Source organism: Sphaeramia orbicularis, chromosome 5 (genome assembly GCF_902148855.1).
Source record: "Sphaeramia orbicularis chromosome 5, fSphaOr1.1, whole genome shotgun sequence".
Classification (NCBI taxonomy): domain Eukaryota; kingdom Metazoa; phylum Chordata; class Actinopteri; order Kurtiformes; family Apogonidae; genus Sphaeramia; species Sphaeramia orbicularis.
The window spans coordinates 54,069,149-54,089,917 of record NC_043961.1 but is presented as its reverse complement, the minus strand read 5'-3'; the positions used below and the strand labels follow the sequence as shown (position 1 = coordinate 54,089,917).

General features: G+C 35.6%; 1 protein-coding gene across 8 annotated transcripts in view; it reads right to left on the bottom strand.

Annotated features, from left to right (window-relative positions):
• Positions 1–20,769, bottom strand: part of rap1gapb (RAP1 GTPase activating protein b) — a 439,024-nt gene that overhangs the window by 71,912 nt on the left and 346,343 nt on the right. For all 8 annotated transcript variants that reach the window (XM_030134454.1, XM_030134457.1, XM_030134455.1 and 5 more), the window contains 3 exons: positions 20,503–20,606; positions 1,913–1,991; positions 1,774–1,827 (listed from right to left, as the gene is read on the bottom strand). In XM_030134454.1, the coding sequence (XP_029990314.1) occupies positions 1,774–1,827; positions 1,913–1,991; positions 20,503–20,606 (237 nt within the window). The remainder of the gene's footprint in view (positions 1–1,773; positions 1,828–1,912; positions 1,992–20,502; positions 20,607–20,769) is intronic.

Genomic DNA, 20,769 nt, shown 5'->3' with positions numbered 1-20,769 from the left:
AGGTGGAACTAATGTTTTAGCGTTGGAGCACCCTGTTGAGCCACATTATGTAATAAATTCCCATTATGTAATAAAAGTTCAAAATGTAATAAGAATGTCACGTCATCTTGTAATAAAGCCGCATTATGTAATAAACTGACCCATTTTGTAATAAACTTCCTCAACGCATTATGTAGTAAATTTTTTCACATTATGTAGTAAGTTATTACAATTTGAGAAATTTATTACAAAATACACTTGACACATTTTTATTTTCAGGAAAATGTAATAACATGGTTCATTACGTAATAACGACACTCAAGTAGATTTTTTTGCCCTCTTTAATTGAAGTAGCCCTGCAGATTAGTAGTTGTAGTAGTGGTAATGTTAGCCTACCTATTAGCATTACATTCGCAATTAGTCCACACACTCCAACATGCACACACAAAGTAGAAAATGCTGATGTTGAACAATAAATGGATTTATTTCTAAACAGAACCTTTTTAAAGCAAATTAAAATATTTTTATCAATATAAGGTGTCTTGAGCCGCATTATGTAATAAATTCCCATTATGTAATAAAAGTTCAAAATGTAATAAGAATGTCACGTCATCTTGTAATAAAGTCGCATTATGTAATAAACGGACACATTTTGTAATAAACTTCCTCAACGCATTATGTAGTAAATTTTTTCACATTATGTAGTAAGTTATTACAATTTGAGAAATTTATTACAAAATACACATGACACATTTTTATTTTCAGGAAAATGTAATAACATGGTTCATTTCCAAGATCATAAGATACTGTATCAGACACAACTGACACGGCAATATAATAACAATGTGCTAAATTAATCTTTAAACTGTGCGGTTAAAATTCTGATTACATTACCTGTAGCTCCTGTGACTAATTTCTTCTAAATTGCTCTGAAATTATATTAATTTGGATTGTTATTACATAATGAACCATGTTATTACATTTTTTAAAAATAAAAATGTGTCAAGTGCATTTTCTAATAAATTTCTCAAGTTGTAATAACTTACTACATAATGTGAAAAAATTTACTATATAATGTGTTGATGTAGTTTATTACAAAATGCGTCAGTTTATTACATAACGCGGCTTTATTACAAGATGATGTGACATTCTTATTACATTTTGAACTTTTATTACATAATGCGGCTCAACACACCCTGGACTCATTTTAGGAACGTACAACAAACAAATCTACTGCCATAGTGATCTGACACTAGACTAGACAAAGAGTTTAGGTTTGGAGAGTGGACAAGGACTGGACTGGAAAAGAAAAATGTGCAATGTTTCTGTTTTTGCAGTTTGTACAGTTTGCACTTTGTTGTTCTCAGATGTGCAACATAAACGGGCTCATTGCAGCCATTGATATTGTTAAAATGTTCATCTTTGTTACCAAAATGTGTTTGTTGTTCTAAAAAAAAAGGACCTTACAGTCATAGTTGTAAGATAATTACACATTTCCTACTTTTATTTTGAAAAATAATGTCTCAGGGAGTAGTTTTGTTGAGTTCATTTATATTGTTCAATCAAAAATCTACGTTATTTTTAATTTGCACAACAAATTATTCAAGGAAAAGCAAAAAGTATTCTTACAATATTGATGTTTCTTTTAAAAAAAGTAATAATTGCAGCACAGGTACAATGTTGTTGGGGTTGAGGGGGGCTTGGAGATTTTTCATGCTCCAAAGGGGGGCCCGACAGAAAAAGATTGAGAAGCACTGCATTAATCCAAAGTAAAATCAAATGAAAAATGCCTACCTTTGGATAGAGGACGGGATAAAACCGATCCACGTTAACTTCTTCGCAAACAAGCTGTCAGTGAAAATAGTACAGTCAGTCTTTTCTGTTTTAATTGCACAGTGCGCACGGAAACTCTTTTCTGATAATTACTGCCTACCTTGGCCATCTGTACCACGTTGGGAAACTCAGTAAGGCAGGAAATGGGGATCACATCATGGTGTGTTTTTAGCTTTGTGCTGAAAAAGAAACAAATTAAACAATCAAAATACTTTCTTTTGCTTGAAAGGTGTGTAGCAGTCATGAAAGTGAATAACAATGAATAAAAATTCATAAAGGAGCTTTTCTACCGACACTATGAGGAGGTGAGTGGTATTTAAATTTTTTATTTTTGCATGTGAGCGATAGTCAGATGCGCCCAGCAACTACTGAAATAAACAACAGAGCAGTAAAAAATTAAATGAAAAGACACAGATTTTTTTTTTTGTTTGTTTTGCTTTTAGTGGAAACATTTTCTGCAGCGTTCAGCCCTTCTAATATGTGAATTTATGCTTTTCTCTGCACTATCTGATTACACTGGTCAACAACACATTTATTGTTTAAGTTATTTGAGCTGATTTAGGATAATTTTGGTGTGCTGAATCCAAAAATCACATTAATTTTGCTCAATCAGGTCAACTTTCTGAACTATGCTACATATTGGCTTTTTAACATTTTTGCTTACATTTATGGGCATTTTCACATCATATGATACAAAATTCTTTCATATATCTTGCAATAAACGAGTTCTGAAGATTTTACTTTTGCCAATTTATGATTAATGTTTTTTTTTAATATTACAGGTGAATGAAATGGCTTCGACTAGAAGATCTTGCAAAAATAAGCCTGACGTATTCTGCTACAGTTTGTAACACTTAATAAATACATCCTGTTAGAAAATGATTTTTTTTCTCTTAAAACCTATTTTGGGTGAGAACTATATAAAAAATCAACTGATAAAGTCACAAAAATGTAATCAATTTTGTGAGAAGATCAAATTTTTCAAAATCAAATGAGCAAAAAAACCTGACCTGATTGAGAAAAACAGATGTCATTTTTGGATTTAGCGGTGCAAAATGGTCCTAATTCAGTTGAAAAAACCTAGACAACTTGCAAAAAACATTTCTTTGTAACCCAGTGTAATAAACCTGGTTTACTGAACAGAGGAACTCATAATATGGGAAATTTTCACTGTATCAAGAGATTTTATGCAAACAAATTGGGCAAACTATTGATAATATTATTCATATACAGGTTTTAGCTGCAACATTATGATAATGCAATAAAACTCTAGAGCTGTGAAGAGCTGTGTTATAATTCATGGCTCAGAAATAGAAACAGATAACAGCTGGAGTATATTATTTACATCCTGGTAATATTACTATATTATACTGTGTAAACAAAGGTAATGTAGATCTAGGGAGGTTCAGGAGGTTCTTTCAGCATTTATGTAATCTGCTGACATTTACAGCATCACCCCCCCCCCCCCCCCCCCCCCCCCCCATGCATTATAACACTAAAGTCCAAAGTCTCAACTACATTGCAGTAATTAATATCTTATAGAAACAAATCCTACAGTAAATATAGATCTGTTAATATGAAGGAAAGTACATCGTTATTTTTACTTTGAATACAAGATGTAAAGAGAAGAAACAGCTACAAAAGACGACAGTTCAAGTTATACAGAACAAATTATGACCTAGGTCACAGGTGTCAAACATGCGGCCCGGGGACCAAATCTGGCCCGCCAAAGGTTCCATTCCGGCCCGCAGGATGAAAGTGCAAAAATTAACCTGAACAGTCAAGGTTGTCCAAATCATTTTGGTTCAGGTTCCACATACAGACCAATGTCATCTGAAGTAAAAAATAACAACACAATTACCCATAAATAATGACAACTACAAATTTTCTTTGTGAAAAATTATGTAGAAAAAAATTAAGTGAAAAAATATAAGATTACACTGTGAAAATATTTACATTTACAAAACTATTCTTTCACAATAAAATGCAAATAAATACATAAATATAAACAAAGATATACAACTCAAAAAATTTGTGCAATTTTAACAATATTCTGCCTGTTACTAAATGTTTATGTAACATTGTGTGTAAAGTACATGCATAAATAATAAGTCAAGACATAATATTGTTAAAATTGCACTAATTTTTCAAATGAAATTTCTGTTTTTTCAGGTTATTCACATCTTTTTTGTAAAATGTAAATGTTTTCATAATTTAATTGTTTTTTTGTTTTTTTTTGTACTAAAACAAAAAGAAAAACTTGGATTTGTCATTATTTATAGGTTATTAAGTCATTATTTTACTGGTCTGGCCCGCTTGAGATCAAATTGGGCTAAATATGGCCCCTGAACCAAAATGAGTTTGACACCCCTGACCTAGGTTTTCCTTCTACCTGTTATCTACCATGTGAAAACAATCAGTGATGATGTTCTACGCCTTATCCATAGATCAGCAAATTCTGATGACACCTACTAAAGTCTAAAGCAAACAAGATGATGGTTTAATGAGACAGGTGGCAATTTGATGGACCCATTTACAGCGGCCCTACAGTCTGTTGTGTAACTGAGCCTGCATTCATTTTTATGTCTCTTATTTTTTATGACCCAAGACCCAAAAAGACCCAAAAGACTCAAACATCCACCTGCTACCACAAGCACCAAACCACCAATCCTATCAAAACAAGTAAATAATTGAGATAAAATGCAGATTATTATCTTATAATTATGATCTGTTAATGACAAATTTTGCTGATAAAGTCAATTTTTCTTCAGTTTTCTCTGTTTTTATATACTTAGCGCCATGAAAAATGCACGGGTCAGAATAATATGTATATTTGGAGATATATTAAATTAAATTAATTGGTTTTGGGGGTACCTTCATATTAAAGAGGGAAGCATTGGTCGCTAGAGAATGAATTGTGGACAAATTGTGATCAGCTTAACACATTTATTCAGTGCATTGAACACACGTACTCAGAAATTGAAAGTGTCATCATTCAGTATTGGGTGTGTCCACCTCTGGCTTCCAAACAAGCAGTGCAGCGACAACACATGGAATTGACAAGTTTCATGATCCTGTCCTGAGGGATCTGATCTGATACCGATCTGGGACTCAGACAACTGAATGTACTGTGATGACAGCGCAGACGGCGAGCAACTTCACCACGGCTCAGACCTGCAGTAACATGCCAATGGTACCTTCTCTCTGTTGTATCGTAAGTCGTGGCATTTTGAGCAAAAACATTTCGGTGTTTTCTTTGCTGCCTTTATATCGGCTATTGACCACACTTAAGGTGTATTCACACCTACCACGTTTGGTCCGGACCAGAGTTCGTTTCCCCAGAAAGTCCGGACTTTTTTTTAGGTGTGAATACAAACATGCGAACTCTGATTCGAACCAAACAAGCGGACCGAGACCACCTCTTCTTCCGCTTCCGAATGGACTCTGGGCCGGTTCACTTCTGGTGTGAATATAACCGACCTCGAACCGAACCAAACCAAGGAATCTTGAGCCTTTTTGTGCTAGACGAGCCACCGTAGCCGTTGGAAGTAGCCGAGGTTTACGGGTGGTCAGAGCTAATAGCAGCAGCTATGAGTTGTAGACAGACGTGGGGCGATGAGGAGATTGAATGTGCCATTGACATTTGGTCAGATGCCCGTATTACAAAACAGGCTCCGACTGAGCTTTTCATGAGTGTTAACATTATTTTCGGAAATTTGTGTCTGTAAAAAACAATTTATATTCCGAAAATGATAACCGTATGTAGGAGCACCACGTCTATTTTCATCAACACCGGCCGTCTCTGATTCACCCTGCCCCCGACTTTTCTGTCCAATGCCAGCGCAGTTCGTCACATGCGTGCTTGTGTTCACACATTTTGGTCCACTAGCAAAAAGTGCAACGTGAATGCGATCTGACCCAAATGAAAAAAAATAAAGTCCGCATTTGATCCGAATCAAATAAGCGGACCGAAGGACTTTTCAGGTGTGAATACACTCTTAAAGTTACCAGTCAAGCGTGACTCTGTACAAGAGATTCAACTGAATGTCCGACATTAAGGGATTAGTCCAAATCACCGACATCGCACGTGTCAGGAATTTAAAAAATACAGCTATTAACTGCGTTATTCATCTCGTGAGCAACACATACAAAATAAGCACCTGAGCAAATCATCTTCTGGAAATTACACCACATGTTTGGAATGGGCACATGTTATAACCTTTGAATTTGCTCTGAACTTTAACCCTTTCATGCATGAATTATGAGAACCTTAATCAACATTTATTTCCTGAGTGTTTTTATTCCTCTTTAGGCATGAAAAAAACAATGCGATTGAAAATTTTCTTATGAACCTATTTTTCATGGAGTTCCAAAAATGTCAGCTTGACACCATGCTTTTAATTTTTGAAGAAAAGAAGAAGAAGTTTTCTCACATTTTAACAAACTCTAATACTAGTCATTACTCACTTCATGGAGATAATATGCAAAAAAAAACATTTTTTTGTAAAAAAAAAACCCAAACAAACAAAAAAAAAAACAGTTAATTGCAGTTTAGTAATAATAAGAAGCAATTGATTTTTTTTTTTTTTTTTTTTTTTTTTTAGTTTAGTTTATTTTGAATATGCAACAAGACAAAGTACTTAGTCTTTAGAAATAAAACAGGTAGTAAGAGGTCATGGAAGAAAACAAAAAAACAAAACTTATACGTCTACATGACTTCATTTGCACATTCGAAAAGGAGTGGGAGGAATTATAATTTATTTAATCCCACCCCTTCATAATTTGTTTAATCCCACCCCTTCGACACTCAAACATCTTACTGCAGATCAGGTTTATCTAGAACAGCAAAGTTAGACAAATGGTATGAATTACAGTGGATGGGATGATGCATATGCGTCCACTGTGTTGGCTGATATGGAACTAAAACAACAAAACCCATGAATATACAAGAGAAGAGCTTTGAATAACTGTCCACTATAGTGACCAGTGTGCATGAAAGGGTTAATGAGCATCTACATCAGGGGTCACCAACCCTGGTCCTCGAGGGCTACTATCCTGCATGTTTTAGGTGCATCTCTCTTCCAACACAACTGATTCAAATGATAAGCCTACCATCAAGCTCTGCAGAAGCCTGATAACGACAGTCAGGTTCACTGGAAGAGGGAAACATCTAAAACATGCAGGATAGTAGCCCTCAAGGACCAGGGTTGGTGACTCCTGATCTACATGATGTATATGTTAACCCTTTCATGCATGAATTAGGAGAGCCTTAATCAAGATTTTTTTCCTCAGTGTTTTTATTCCTCTAGGCATTAAAAAAACAATGCAATTGAAATTTTTTTAATGAACCTATTTTTCATGGAGTTGCAAAAATGTCCACTCACCTGGACATCATGCATTTAATTTTTGAAGCAAAGACACGTATTTACTGATATACTGAGTGAAAACAATGAAATACAAATGCAGCTAATCTGATGTTTTCTCACATTTTAACATACTCTAATACTAGTCATTACTCACCTCATGGAGATAATACGCAAAAAAAACAAAACAAAAACAAAAACAAATTTTTATTAAAAAAAACAAAACAAAACAAAAAACCCTGTTAATTACGGTCTAATAAAAAAAAAAAAAAAAAAAAAAAAAATACAAGCAATTGATTGACACTCAAACATGTTAGTGCAGATCAGGTTTATCGAGAACAGCAAAGTTACAGTAATGGTATGAATTGTAGTGTATGAGATGATGCATGAGCGTTCACTGTGTTGGTTGATATGGAACTAAAACAACAAAACCCATGAATATACAAGAGAACAGCTGTAGAATAACTGTCCACTGTAGTGACCACTATGCATGAAAGGGTTAATTAAACATAGGACAATATCTGACTGTCACTGAAAAATGCAAAATGCAGAGGATTAGTATTAGAATAAATGGAAATAAATCACTCAAGAAAGGTGAAATGTAGAGGAACATTGATTTGAAAGTCGCCAAATAAATAGTTCTGGGACTTTAAGGGTTAAAACAAACTCAATCATAAATCAACAGATCACAAATCTCTACTCTTATGGACAAAAACTCTGCTCTTCTGAACCACAGAGAACTGACACCATTGGCTCAAAGTGAAACATGTGACTAAGTTTAAGGTAATTATCCATAGGTTAGCTGTTGTGTTTTCATCAGTGGTGAAATGAAGGTTTGGAATCTCAGTCACTTTTATAAGGCTCTACCGAAACTAATATGTTTTCATTTTAAGTCATGTTTTTTATGTTGAAATGATCTCCATCCAACTAGTGTTTCAGCCAAGTTCAACTTCTGTGAATATATTAACATGTTTGAGACATATCTGACATGATACAGGAGCTGATAACACCACTGGACATTGAAACTACCGGCAGTTGCTAAATTTGCAGCAGCTCACCACCTGTGGATGTAGTCAGAAGTAACATAATAAACAGCAGAATGTAAGGACACTACAACTGCCAGCAGGAACAACAAGGACAGAATAAACTCTAATTCAGTTTGCATGTTGAATTTTGAGCTGGTAGTTAAAGGTCACCTCTTACTTTTTGAAAGACTCTCGTGAAAGGGACGCAATTACTGTGAAGCCTCAACCTGGCTATTTAGGAGTATGTCCAAAAGTCTCAGTTTAGTCTGTCCACATTCCGACACAAACCCACACTATCCTAATGAAAACAGGGTTGACAGTGTTTCCAGAAGTGTGGAACTTCTTAGATCATCCTTAACCCTTTATAGTTCACTTATAGAAATACTCTGAAACTCAACATTTCAACCTTAGTGGGTTATTGGAGGACCTAACAAGACTTGAATGATGTGAATTTTTTCTAATTTTTTTATTGTTGTGTAGAAAATCAAGGTCAGTGAAGTTACTACATTTGTTTCCTTGCCCGTATGTGGCAAAAAACAAAAAAACCCAGAGAAGTATATATAAAAAATGCAAGAATACACATGTAACCTAAAAGGAACATGTATTTTAAAACATTAGACCAACATAAATGCTGATCCAGACACCTGTCAACATCCACATTATCACTTTGAACATCATTCCTTACATTAGTACCATTACTTCATGGTACCTAACAAAGCAGGTACACTCACTGTTCATACAGAGGTGAACTGCCCTCACTCTAACTCTTACTCTCACTGTCTTTTAACCCTGTAAAGCTTGAATCAATAAATCACTGACAGAAAATTCCAGTTCTTTGAAACTGGAACCTTTATTGGTCCTTTTAAACAACCAAAAAAATTTTTTTTTCAAAGATCAATTTCCATGTATGAGTTTCAATTGTGTATCATATTTGATACATCGGGTCTCAGTGCTCAAATATTATTATATTTAACCCTTTCATGCATACTGGTCACTACAGTGGACAGTTATTCTCCAGCTCTTCTCTTATATATTCATGGGTTTTGTTGTTTTAGTTCCATATCAGCTGACACAGTGGACACTTATGCATCATCCCATAATATATTGTAATTCATACCATTACTGTAACTTTGCAGATCAGGTTGATAAACCTGATCAACATTCAGCTAAATTTGATCTGAAGTGGGCCGAACCAGTAAAATTATAATATAATAATACATAAATAATGTCAATTCCAAACTTTTCTCTATGTTTTAGAGTTGATTAACCTGATCTGCAGTAACATGTGTCAAATAATTGCTAATTGTTATTAGACTGTAATCAACAGTTTTCGTCATCAAAAAGGTTTTTTTTTTGCATATTGTCTGCATGAAGTTAGTAATAACTTGTATTAGAGTATGTTAAAATGTGAGAAAACATCAGATTAGCTGCATGATAAATGTTTTTATTTCATAGTTTTAACACAGTTTATCACTTTCTGATAATGAGTTTTAAATACATGTTGTTTTGGTTCAAAAATTGGTGTCCAGCTGAGTGGACATTTTTGGAACTCCATGAAAAATAGGTTCATAAAAAAATTTCAATCGCATTGTTTTTTTCATGCCTAAAGAGGAATAAAAACACTCAGGAAAAAAAACTCAACTAAGGTTCTCATAATTCATGAATGAAAGAGTTAAACAAACAAAAACATAATATAACACAATGATGTCTAACAAACTGGTAATTCCTTTTCAAAATTGGCAAAGTTCTGCCTCCTTCCTCATTAATGACAGTCTTCTAGTGTCACTGGAAAGGCCTCTGGTGAATGAATTCCTCCCCCCTGGTGGATTATCCATGTATTGCATGTATCTAAATGTATACATCAGGTTTTTCAAGAAAAAAATATCATACTGATTATGTAGATGGCTTCAAAATTTATGTATCAAATATGATGTTTGGTGTTATAGAGTTACCGTATTACCGTACTTTCTGAACTATAAGCCGCTACTTTTTTTCTCATGCTTTGAACCCTGCGGCTTACACAACGATGCGGCTCAAGTATAGATTTTTACGGGCTAACGGCCTCCAGGGGGTGCTCTAGCAGGAAGCGCAAAAGTGAGACGGACGGGTAGAAGGGGTGATGAAGAGGAGAAGTTTAAGCTTAACTTTTAACAATCATTTTGCACTAACCCTCATCATGGAAAACACACAAAGAAATGCATATGATGTAGCTTTTAAGCTAAAACCAATCGATCTGGTTGTCCATGAAAGGAAATAGAGCTGCTGCACGTTAGTGCCATTGAGAGCGACAACGGAAAAGAGACTGAGAAGGTGTGTGACGGAGCCTTTCTGAGGCTGTTCAACTCCGACACTGAAGAAGACAACTTCAGCAGTTTCAATGCGCAGAAGATGAGGATAGCGATCAATGACTTTTCGGAGGTTTTTAACCAGTCGTGTTACTGCCGTTTTACTGCCGTGTTACAGGCACTGTTTGGAAAAAAGCGGTTAAGGTATGGAAATAAATATTTAAATAATCTTTCTGTTTACCATCTTTCTGTGTAAATATCTCATGTTACAACGTGGACACCTGTGGCTTATAGTCAGGTGTGGCCTATATATCTACAGATATTTTGTTTCTTCTAAAATTTGGTGGGTGCGGCTTATACGCAGGTGCGGCTTATAGTCAGGCGTGCTCTATAGCCCAGAAAGTACGGTAATGTTTTTGAAAATAACCAAAAATAGTCACTTGCCTGATAAAACGTTAAAGGTTAGTACCGTTCCCATTCAAAGGTATCTAATGTTAAAGGGTGTCAAACACAATAACAGACGGTGGATCTGCTTCAATAATAGGGGTTTTTCACGCATGACCACGAACGTACTTCCTGCTTGGATTCTGAAGTTTGGCCCCTTATCTCGATGAATTGCGACCACCCATTTCTTTTTTCTCCACTAAATCTGAAGGAAAACCGTGAAAACTTAAATATAGTTGCCTTTGTTTATTCGATGTACACTGGGGTGCACAGCAGTGACACTTCAATATGGCCTCAGCCACTGTTGACAAGTAAACCAGAAGAAACGATATACAAAATGAGTCGTTTCAAACTGTTTCCGGGTCAGCGGGCAAACATATCTCTCATCTCTATGAAAGACTCTCACCAGACACCTTTCAAAATACCTATGATATCAAAGAAAAATGGGAATTGGAATCAAATACTGTTATAGAAGACGAATTGTGGGACAAATTATGTAATATTAGTCATAAAGGCATCAATAGTCAGCAGTGGAGGGAATTTGATTGGAAACTCAAGACCGGATTTTTTCATACTCCTTTGGTTATATCTTATTTTGTCAAGGATCCATCTACAGCTTTATGCTGGAGAAATTGTGGTAAAACAGGTGACCATACACACGAATTTTGGGACTCTCCGAGCTTGTTTATATACTGGAAAAATATCAAAGAAGAAATTGAAAGAATTGTAAAAAGAGAAGTCCCCTCAAAAGTTTTGTTCTATTTACTTGGAGTCATACCGGTCAATGATTTTAATGCAGAGCAGAGATATATTTTACATATTTTACCACTGATTGCTAAAAAAAAATAGTAACAGTAAATTGGAAGAGTGTCAAATCACCAACGGTAATAGAATGGAAACAAAGACTGAAACAAGTGTACACTATGGAAAGAATGACCGCATCATTACAAATGAAAATGGATCTTTTTAAGCGGAGATGGCACATGGTCGAAGACTATTTGTATAATTAAACTTTTTGGGTTGTTGACGAGAATTGCTCTTATAAGCCCTGACATGAGGTGTTTTGTATTTATATACAGGGTGGGGAAGCAAAATTTACAATGAACATTTAGTTGTTTTTTCTCAGCAGGCACTACGTCAATTGTTTTGAAACCAAACATTTATTGATGTCATAATCATACCTAACACTATTATCCATACCTTTTCAGAAACTTTTGCCCATATGAGTAATCAGGAAAGCAAACGTCAAAGAGTGTGTGATTTGCTGGATGCACTCGTCACACCAAAGGAGATTTCAAAAATAGTTGGAGTGTCCATAAAGACTGTTTATAATGGAAAGAAGAGAATGACAATGAGCAAAACTATTACGAGAAAGTCTGGAAGATACTATTAAAGAAGAATGGGAGAAATTGTCACCCGAATATTTGAGGAGCACTTGCGCAAGTTTCAGGAAGTGTGTGAAGGCAGTTATTGAGAAAGAAGGAGGACACATAGAATAAAAACATTTTCTATTATGTCAATTTTCTTGTGGCAAATAAATTCTCATGACTTTCAATAAACTAATTGGTCATACACTGTCTTTCAATCCCTGCCTCAAAATATTGTAAATTTTGCTTCCCCACCCTGTACAAATATATGAATATTTCGATATTTGGCAATGTATCTATAGATGTAGTATAATATTTGTAACAATAATAATACTATGTGGTGTAATTTATTATTATTTTTATTTATGTCTTGTCTCAGATGTTTTGTTTTGTTATGTTTTATATTGTGCAAAAATTTAAATAAAAAGTTAAAAAAAAACAAGAACTGTTTCCGGGTCATGCATGAAAAACCCTTATTAAGGTGGTTCTTCCTTGGCCTATGCCTTATCTGCCCACATTTATGCAAATCAGTGCAGTAGTTTCTGTGCAATACTGCTGAGAGACAGACCAACAGAAGTAATCGCATAACCTCATTGGTCATAAAACCGAAGGCATTCTGACATCATCATGCTGTACAGATGCTTTAAAAATGGACAGTGTGAGTCAGCGGCTGTGACTATACCCACTGAGATGACTGAGTCTGACTGGGGTGACTGTGGGTGGCGCCCACTCCGGGGAAAACATCACCGTGTGAAAAATGTTGTGGGCTGAAACTATTACCTTGCTTCGCACTCATCCACTCTAAACCTCTACTAACAGAGGGGAGATACAGCTATTAAAATCTGGAGAAGAGTCTCTTGGGCGCTAAAATTAATTCACAGGTTATATGGTGTGTTAAGTTGTGCCTCCTTCTTATCCTCGTCTGTCTTCAGCAGGATGTGAAGGAGTGGAGTATCTGAGTAAGTGGGCTCTGGTGACTGTGGGTGGGAGGCTTTGTACTCGAACAACACAGATGAATAGTGTGCTTATTGTGAAGTACACAGCGGAGCATTTTTTTTTTTAAGTCAATATTTTCACAGAGACTGGAATCAGAATTTCTGTTGTACCATACAAACATTTAAAGAGTTTTATTTATACTGATGTTACTTAACAGATACAAACCTCTGCAGAACACCGGTGTGTGCTGTTTGGAGCTGCTAAGGACACACAAACTATTTCAGATTTATAATGGTGTGATTACTGAAGAATGTTTACGTACTTACCATATTATTTAATTTATTAGACATATCCTAAGGCAGGGGTGTCAAACTCATTTTAGTTCAGGGGCCACATTCACCCCAATTTGGTCTCAAGTGGGCCGGAACAGTAAAATAATAACAGTGAAAAAGGTAAAATTATATTATGATCAGGTTTACATCTACAAAGTTTCCTTAAAAATCTGAATAACATGAACAACTTGAATTGTCTTAAGAAAAACAAGTACAATTTTAACAATATTCTGCCTCAGTTTATCAGTTTATAATATACACATGTGCATTAAAACTTACATTACAATTACAAATACGCAAAAGTTTTAGTAACAGGCAGAATATTGGTAAAATTGCATGTACTTCTCTTAAAGCTATACCGTATGATGTGGCATTTTTGCACTTTTCTTTTGTCATCTTAAAATGCTCCTAATAAGCGTATGTTAAACTAAAATGTAAAAGAAATCCACCAGGTATTGAAACTTAAAAATGTTTAATTCTCGTATATTTGTGATAAAAGTCTGACCAATCATTTTATTCGGTCCGAATAAAATAATTGGCTGAACCTGGCTGAGTCTCCTGTCAATCATCCATTACGGCCGTCCAGCATCCGATCCATTATCGCCGTCTCCTCATCCTATACGGGTACCTCTGAATCTGACGCATCACTCGCGCTGCTTCTCCTGTCACTGACCACAGTCTTTCTAGGATGTGTATGGATAGAACTCAAATGCTCATGTGGAAGGGAATAAACGGATTTATGAACAGAAACAACAACTAAGGAGAACAAACAGGAGTCCGATGAATGAAGGATGGAGGTAAAAGTCCAGAAGTCGGCTGTACTGGACTGAACAGGTCTGCATAAAGCTCAGCTTTTATGACCGTGGGACTCATACAGGTACATGTACATAGTGTCACACAGTGTAGGATTATGTAGGATGATAAATATATGGACTATGAAACCTCAAATGTCCATGGAAAAATTCGTGGAGGCCACGCGTACACAGTGCGCGCGCCCGTCGCCTGGGCATCTCATCTCCGTGGTGCAGTGAAGACACTGACCCAGTGCTGCACAGACCACACCCTTAAATACAGGGTCTACTGATGGAACAGGGGCCGCGGGCCGCGGCAGGTGGATGATGTATCTGATTACTGAGGGAGGGGTCTGCGGACACACCGAAGTGGACCGGACCTGCCCCTCCGCTTCCTCCGCGCGCATCAGGTGAGAGGAGGCGAGCATCAGAGCTCAGGCAAGGGGAAGTGGGCGGGGCTTTGGAGGGAGGCGGGTTGTTCATGTTCAAACTTTTACTAAGTGCTGTGAGAAATGCCACATCGGTAGGTATAGCTTTAAGACGTTTCAGGTTCATATTTGTTCAGGTTATTCACATTTTTTTTAAAGGACAGTTTGTTAATAAAAAAATTTTCACGTAATTTTTTTTTTTTTTTTTACTAAAACAAAGATAAAATCTGCAGTTTTCATTATTTATAGGTTATCATGATAATATTTTACTGGTCTGACTCAATTGAGATTTAATTGTTCTTTATGTGGAACCTGAATTGCAATGATTTTTACAACATTGATTGTTAATATCTTCAGTGTATTTCATCCTACGGGCCGGACTGGACCCTTTGGCGGGCCAGATTTGGCCCCCGGGCCTTATGTTTGACACCTGTGTCCTAAGGCAAGCTCACAAAGGTGCAGGTTTAAGTAAGTGTATGCTAACACTGCAAAGACAGAATTTCAAGAAAGAGAGGAGATTATTTCTGGGAGGTAAGTATCATTTATCTATATCACAGGTGTCAAACATGCGGCCCGGGGGCCAAATCCGGCCCACCAAAGATTCCAATCCGGCCCGCAGGATGAATTTGCAAAGTGCAAGTTAGGGCATCAAACTCAAAAATAATATCATAACAACCAATTAATAATGACAACACCATTTTTTTCTCTTTGATTTAGTGGAAAAAACATGAAATTATGAAAAGGTTTACATTAACAAACGATCCTTTAACAATAAAATGTGAATAACCTGAACAAATATGAACAACCTGAAACATCTACAGAAAATTAAGTGCAATTTTAACAATATTCTGCCTGTTATTAAATATTAAATGTTTTTTTTTTGTATTTGTAGATCTGACCTATAATGCATGTGTATAAATGATAAGTGGAGGCATAATACTGATAAAATTGTACTTATATTTCTTTACAAGTTTCATTTTTTTCAGGTTATTCACATCCTTTTTGTTTGGATAGTTTGGAAACGTAAATATTGGCATAATTTAATGTCATGTTTTTTGCACTAAAACAATTTGAAGTTGTCATTATTTTTTGGCTATCATGCTGTTATTTTACTGGTCCGGTCCACTTCAGATTAAATTGGGCTGAATGTGGCCCCTGGAAGAAAATGAGTTTGACACCCCTGATCTATATGATTATCAGATAATGAATGTTTCTCATGAGAAAAAAAAAAAGTAATGTGATTTAAAGAATATTTGTCTTAATGAGATACTGGTTACATCTTCATAATATTCCTGCAGAGGAACATGTTTGTTTTCAATTTTGTGAGAGTGAGGCTTCTCAAATTTAACAGTATTAAGTCCAACTGTTTTTGCTGCCTGTAGTAACATCGATTTTCAGAGTAGTTTTTCCGTGGCTAGACTTGAATCTAGTTTTAAGAAATCCACTTAAAAGAGATCTTTGGCAGATTTGTCTTAGTTGATGATTTCATTATATTTAAGAATATTTGACTTTTTCTAGAAAAGCTGCTTTTGCAACAAAGTAAAAAGCCTGTTTTTTTCACCTACTTTCGACAGAAAAATACTAGATTACTCCTTTAATGTTCATCACATGAAGTTTTATTTGTTTAACCCTTCCATGCCTAGTGGTCACTACAGTGGACAGTTATTCTACAGTTTTGCTCTTATATATTCATGTATTTTGTTGTTTAAGTTCCATATCAGCCAAAACAGTGGACACTTATGCATCATCCTAAAAACTGTAATTCATACCATTACTGTAAATTTGCTGTTCTACATAAACCTGATCTGCAGTAGCATGTTTGAGTCTAAATTAATTGCTTGTTATTGTTATTAAACTGCAATCAAAAGTTTATTATTATTATTATTATTATTATTATTATTATTATTATTATTATTATTATTATTATTATTATTATTATTATTATTTTGCATAATATCTCCATGAAGTTAGTATTAGTATTAGAGTATGTTACAATGTGAGAAAACAACAGATTAGCAGCATTAAAAACGTTTTTATTTCATAGTTTTCACACAATATATCAGTAAATACATGTGTCTTTGCTTCCAAAATTAAATGCATGGTGTCCAGCTGAGTGGACATTTTTGGAACTGCATGAAAAATAGGTTCACAAAAAAAGTTTCAATTGCATTATTTTTTTCAAGTCTAAAGAAGAATAAAAACACTCAGGAAAAAAAAAAAAAATCTTGATTAAGGTTCTCATAATTCATGCATGAAAGGGTTAATAAAACCCTGTTAAATATTTGCTACAAAACAGTGGTATCTTGTCAATAGGTTCTTTTTGAGAACTGGTTCCCAGTAATAATAATAATAATAATAATAATAATAAACTTTATTTGTATAGCACCTTTCATACAGAAATTGTAGCCCAAGGTGCTTCACATTGATTGAAAAAAATACAATATTAAAATACATTTAGATTTGATTAGAAATACAATAAAATAAAAATAAATATAAAAACAGCGCACATTAAAATATTTGATTATGCATAGAATTTTTGAAGTGCAAGAAATAAGATGAAATGTGAGAAATACAATAAAATAAAAATAAAAGCAGCGCACATTAAAATATTTGATTATACATAGAATTTTTGAAGTGCAAGAAATAAGATGAAATTTGAAATACAGTAAAATAAAAAAATAAAAACAGAAATATAATAAGATAAAATAAAAATGAAAAACCGCACATTCCTGGTTCCTGAATTGTGACCCAATTTTTATCTCCTTTCAAAGGCTAATGAGAATAAAAATGTTTTTAATTTGGTTTTAAATATATTCAGTGAACTGGCTTCTCTAATGTCTTTTGGAATTGTATTCCATAACTTTGGCGCATAGTTAGTAAAGGCTGCGTCCCCCATTTTCCTTGTAATATTTCTGGGAGTCGCTAGTAACCCTGCGTTTGATGACCTCAGTGTTCTAGTTTGTACATAATTGATCAGTGAGTTTGCAATGTAACTTGGTCCGGTTCCATTTAGAGCTTTATACGTGAGGAGTAGTATCTTCAAATCAATTCTGTAGGTTACCGGTAGCCAGTGCAGGGAAACCAACACTGGAGTAATGTGCTCTCTCTTCTTGGTTTTGGTTAATAACCTAGCTGCAGAGTTCTGAATCAGCTGAAGTCTGTCTGTGCTGCTTTTTGGGAGACCTGTAAGGAGTGCATTACAGTAGTCCAGTCTGCTGGAGATAAAAGCATGGACCAGTTTTTCAGCATCCTTTCGATTTATAACCGGCATTACTTTGGCTATGTTTCTGAGGTGGAAGAATGACGTTTTAGTGACTTTCTTTATGTGGGACTTAAAGTTTAAGTCTGAGTCTATAATGACTCCCAGACTTGTCACTTCTGGTTTGATCCAGGAAGTGAGTTTGCCCATCCTACTCATCAGCATTTCCCTTTTTGCTTTTGGGCCAACAAGCAGGATTTCAGTTTTGTCCTCATTCAGTTTCAGAAAGTTCCTGCACATCCACTGATTCATTGCTGTGAGGCAGTTTGTAATGGAATGGATGGCTGTCACGTCATTGGGTTCTGCGGAGATGTATATTTGTGTGTCGTCCGCGTAGCTATGGAAGCTAACATTATGTTTTCTGATGATATCTCCAAGTGGTAGCATATATAAGGAGAATAGTAGTGGACCAGTAGTTCAATTCCTCGGCGTCGTTTGCCTGCCTGCTTATCGATTCTGCCTTTGTTGTGCATGAGCGATGACGTCACAGTACGCTGCATTGTTTTGGTCAGAACGTAGCCAACATGGCATTGAGGCAGAAACGGTCTAAACAGACGACACCAGGTCCACTTACTTGGAACACTGTCAAAGCTTCCATGTCTTCAAAAGGGTGGAATCCCTCCAGTATCCTCAAACATTTGTCCACAGCATGTGAATCATTTACAGGAATGTCACGTATTTGATACTCTACTTAGCGGTGCTTGTGAATGTAGTGGGAGAGTGAACGCCGGGACGGTTCTGGTGTGGGCAACAAACGTCGTAACTCCTCAAAAACAAGTTTCCGAAGGTAAGAAGGGAAAGGAAATGAGGTGCACAACAACAGGAGACAAGCCGAGCCGAGTTGAACCAGTTCCAAGTAGTAGAAATGCGGCAATAGAGGAATTAGTAAAGAGTCTTTAGTTTCACTTTCACTGCCCCCCCCCCCCCCCCCCCCCCGAACTGGGCCTGGCGTCATCTGTTATTATTATTTGTACATACTGTATACAGGGTGGGGAAGCAAAATTTACAATCTTTTGAGGCAGGGATTGAAAGACAGTGTATGACCAATTAGTTTATTGAAAGTCATGAGAATTTATTTGCCACAAGAAAATTTACATAATAGAAAATGTTTTTATTCTTTTTTTTTTCTCTTCAATTAAAAAAAAAAAAAGGGAAAAAAAAAAAAAGAGAAAAAAAAAAAGTTTTTATTCTATGTGTCCTTCTTTCTCAATAACTGCCTTCACACGATTCCTGAAACTTGTGCAAGTGTTCCTCAAATATTCGGGTGACAACTTCTCCCATTCTTCTTTAATAGTATCTTCCAGACTTTCTCGTAATAGTTTTGCTCATAGTCATTCTCCTCTTTCCATTCTAAACAGTCTTTATGGACACTCCAACTATTTTTGAAATCTCCTTTGGTGTGACGAGTGCATTCAGCAAATCACACACTCTTTGACGTTTGCTTTCCTGATTACTCATATGGGCAAAAGTTTCTGAAAAGGTATGGATAATAGTGTTAGGTATGATTATGACATCAATATGTGTTTGGTTTTGACGTAGTGCCTGCTGAGAAAAAACAACTAAATGTTCATTGTAAATTTTGCTTCCCCACCCTGTATGTTATATTTTCTGTGCAGAGATGGAAATATAAAAGACAGTTAATGCAAACACACCCGTTTGTACTCTTTTATTCCCTCACCCAATGAGAATCGATAAGAGAATCGATAAGGAATCGGATCGATAAGCAATATCGATAATGGAATCGGAATCATTAAATTCTTAACGATTCCCATCCCTAGAATGAAGAATGAGTAATGGATCCACTGTATGCGCTTTGAGTATTCGTTCATAGAAAAGCGCAATATCAATCTAATCCATTATTATTATTATTATTATTATTATTATTATTATTATTATTATTATTATTATTAACTGCGCCCCACCACAAAAATATTTTCACCAGCCGCCACTGCTTCATAATGTTTGGTTAACGTTTATTTAGTCCAATTACACTTTGAAGAGCCATCTGGTGTTATAGGTAACCACATTCATTAAAGCTGTAACAATTTTCACAATGGTTGCCTGGACAGTATCTGCAGCAGACGTCTAATTGAAGATAAAACTGATGAGTAAATGCAGCAGGCTCACTGTGACAGGCGGTGGAAAGCAGAGGCAGGGGTAAGGCTTCCAACAGCGCTGCCTATTGTTAGTAACCCAGCTGAAAATTCATCACAGAAGCAGAATGTAAAAGAATTGGGATTGTTTCTCTGCTTCCGTGTCGTTTGTGCTCAAATAAACATTATTTGCGAGCAGACTGAGTCATACGTATGGAATTATTACATTTCAAAGAGTTAAGGTTTACATAAGAGGGAAAAAAACAAAAAACAAATCAGTAAATCTTGAATGTTTCTATGAGCACTAGAGTGATAAATAAGCATGAAAAGGAAACAGGTCAGAGATAAAAATAATAGAAAATCGTACCGAAGCATCAAGCGCAGATGCTCCTGATCCCCAATGACATCATACTTCATGGAAAAGACCAAGTGGCCGAGGGCAGCGTCCATGGTGTAATAATTAAAGTGTTCCTGGAGGCAGATAAGCAGAGGAACCTTTAACGCAAGGATGAGTCCTACAGCTACTGACAAGGGGGGGGGACGAGGGGACACTAGAATAAAAATGTTACCATGAATTAGAAATGGACCAGTGTGGAGAGAGACAGTCTTCTAATTAAGGAAAAGTAGTTAAACT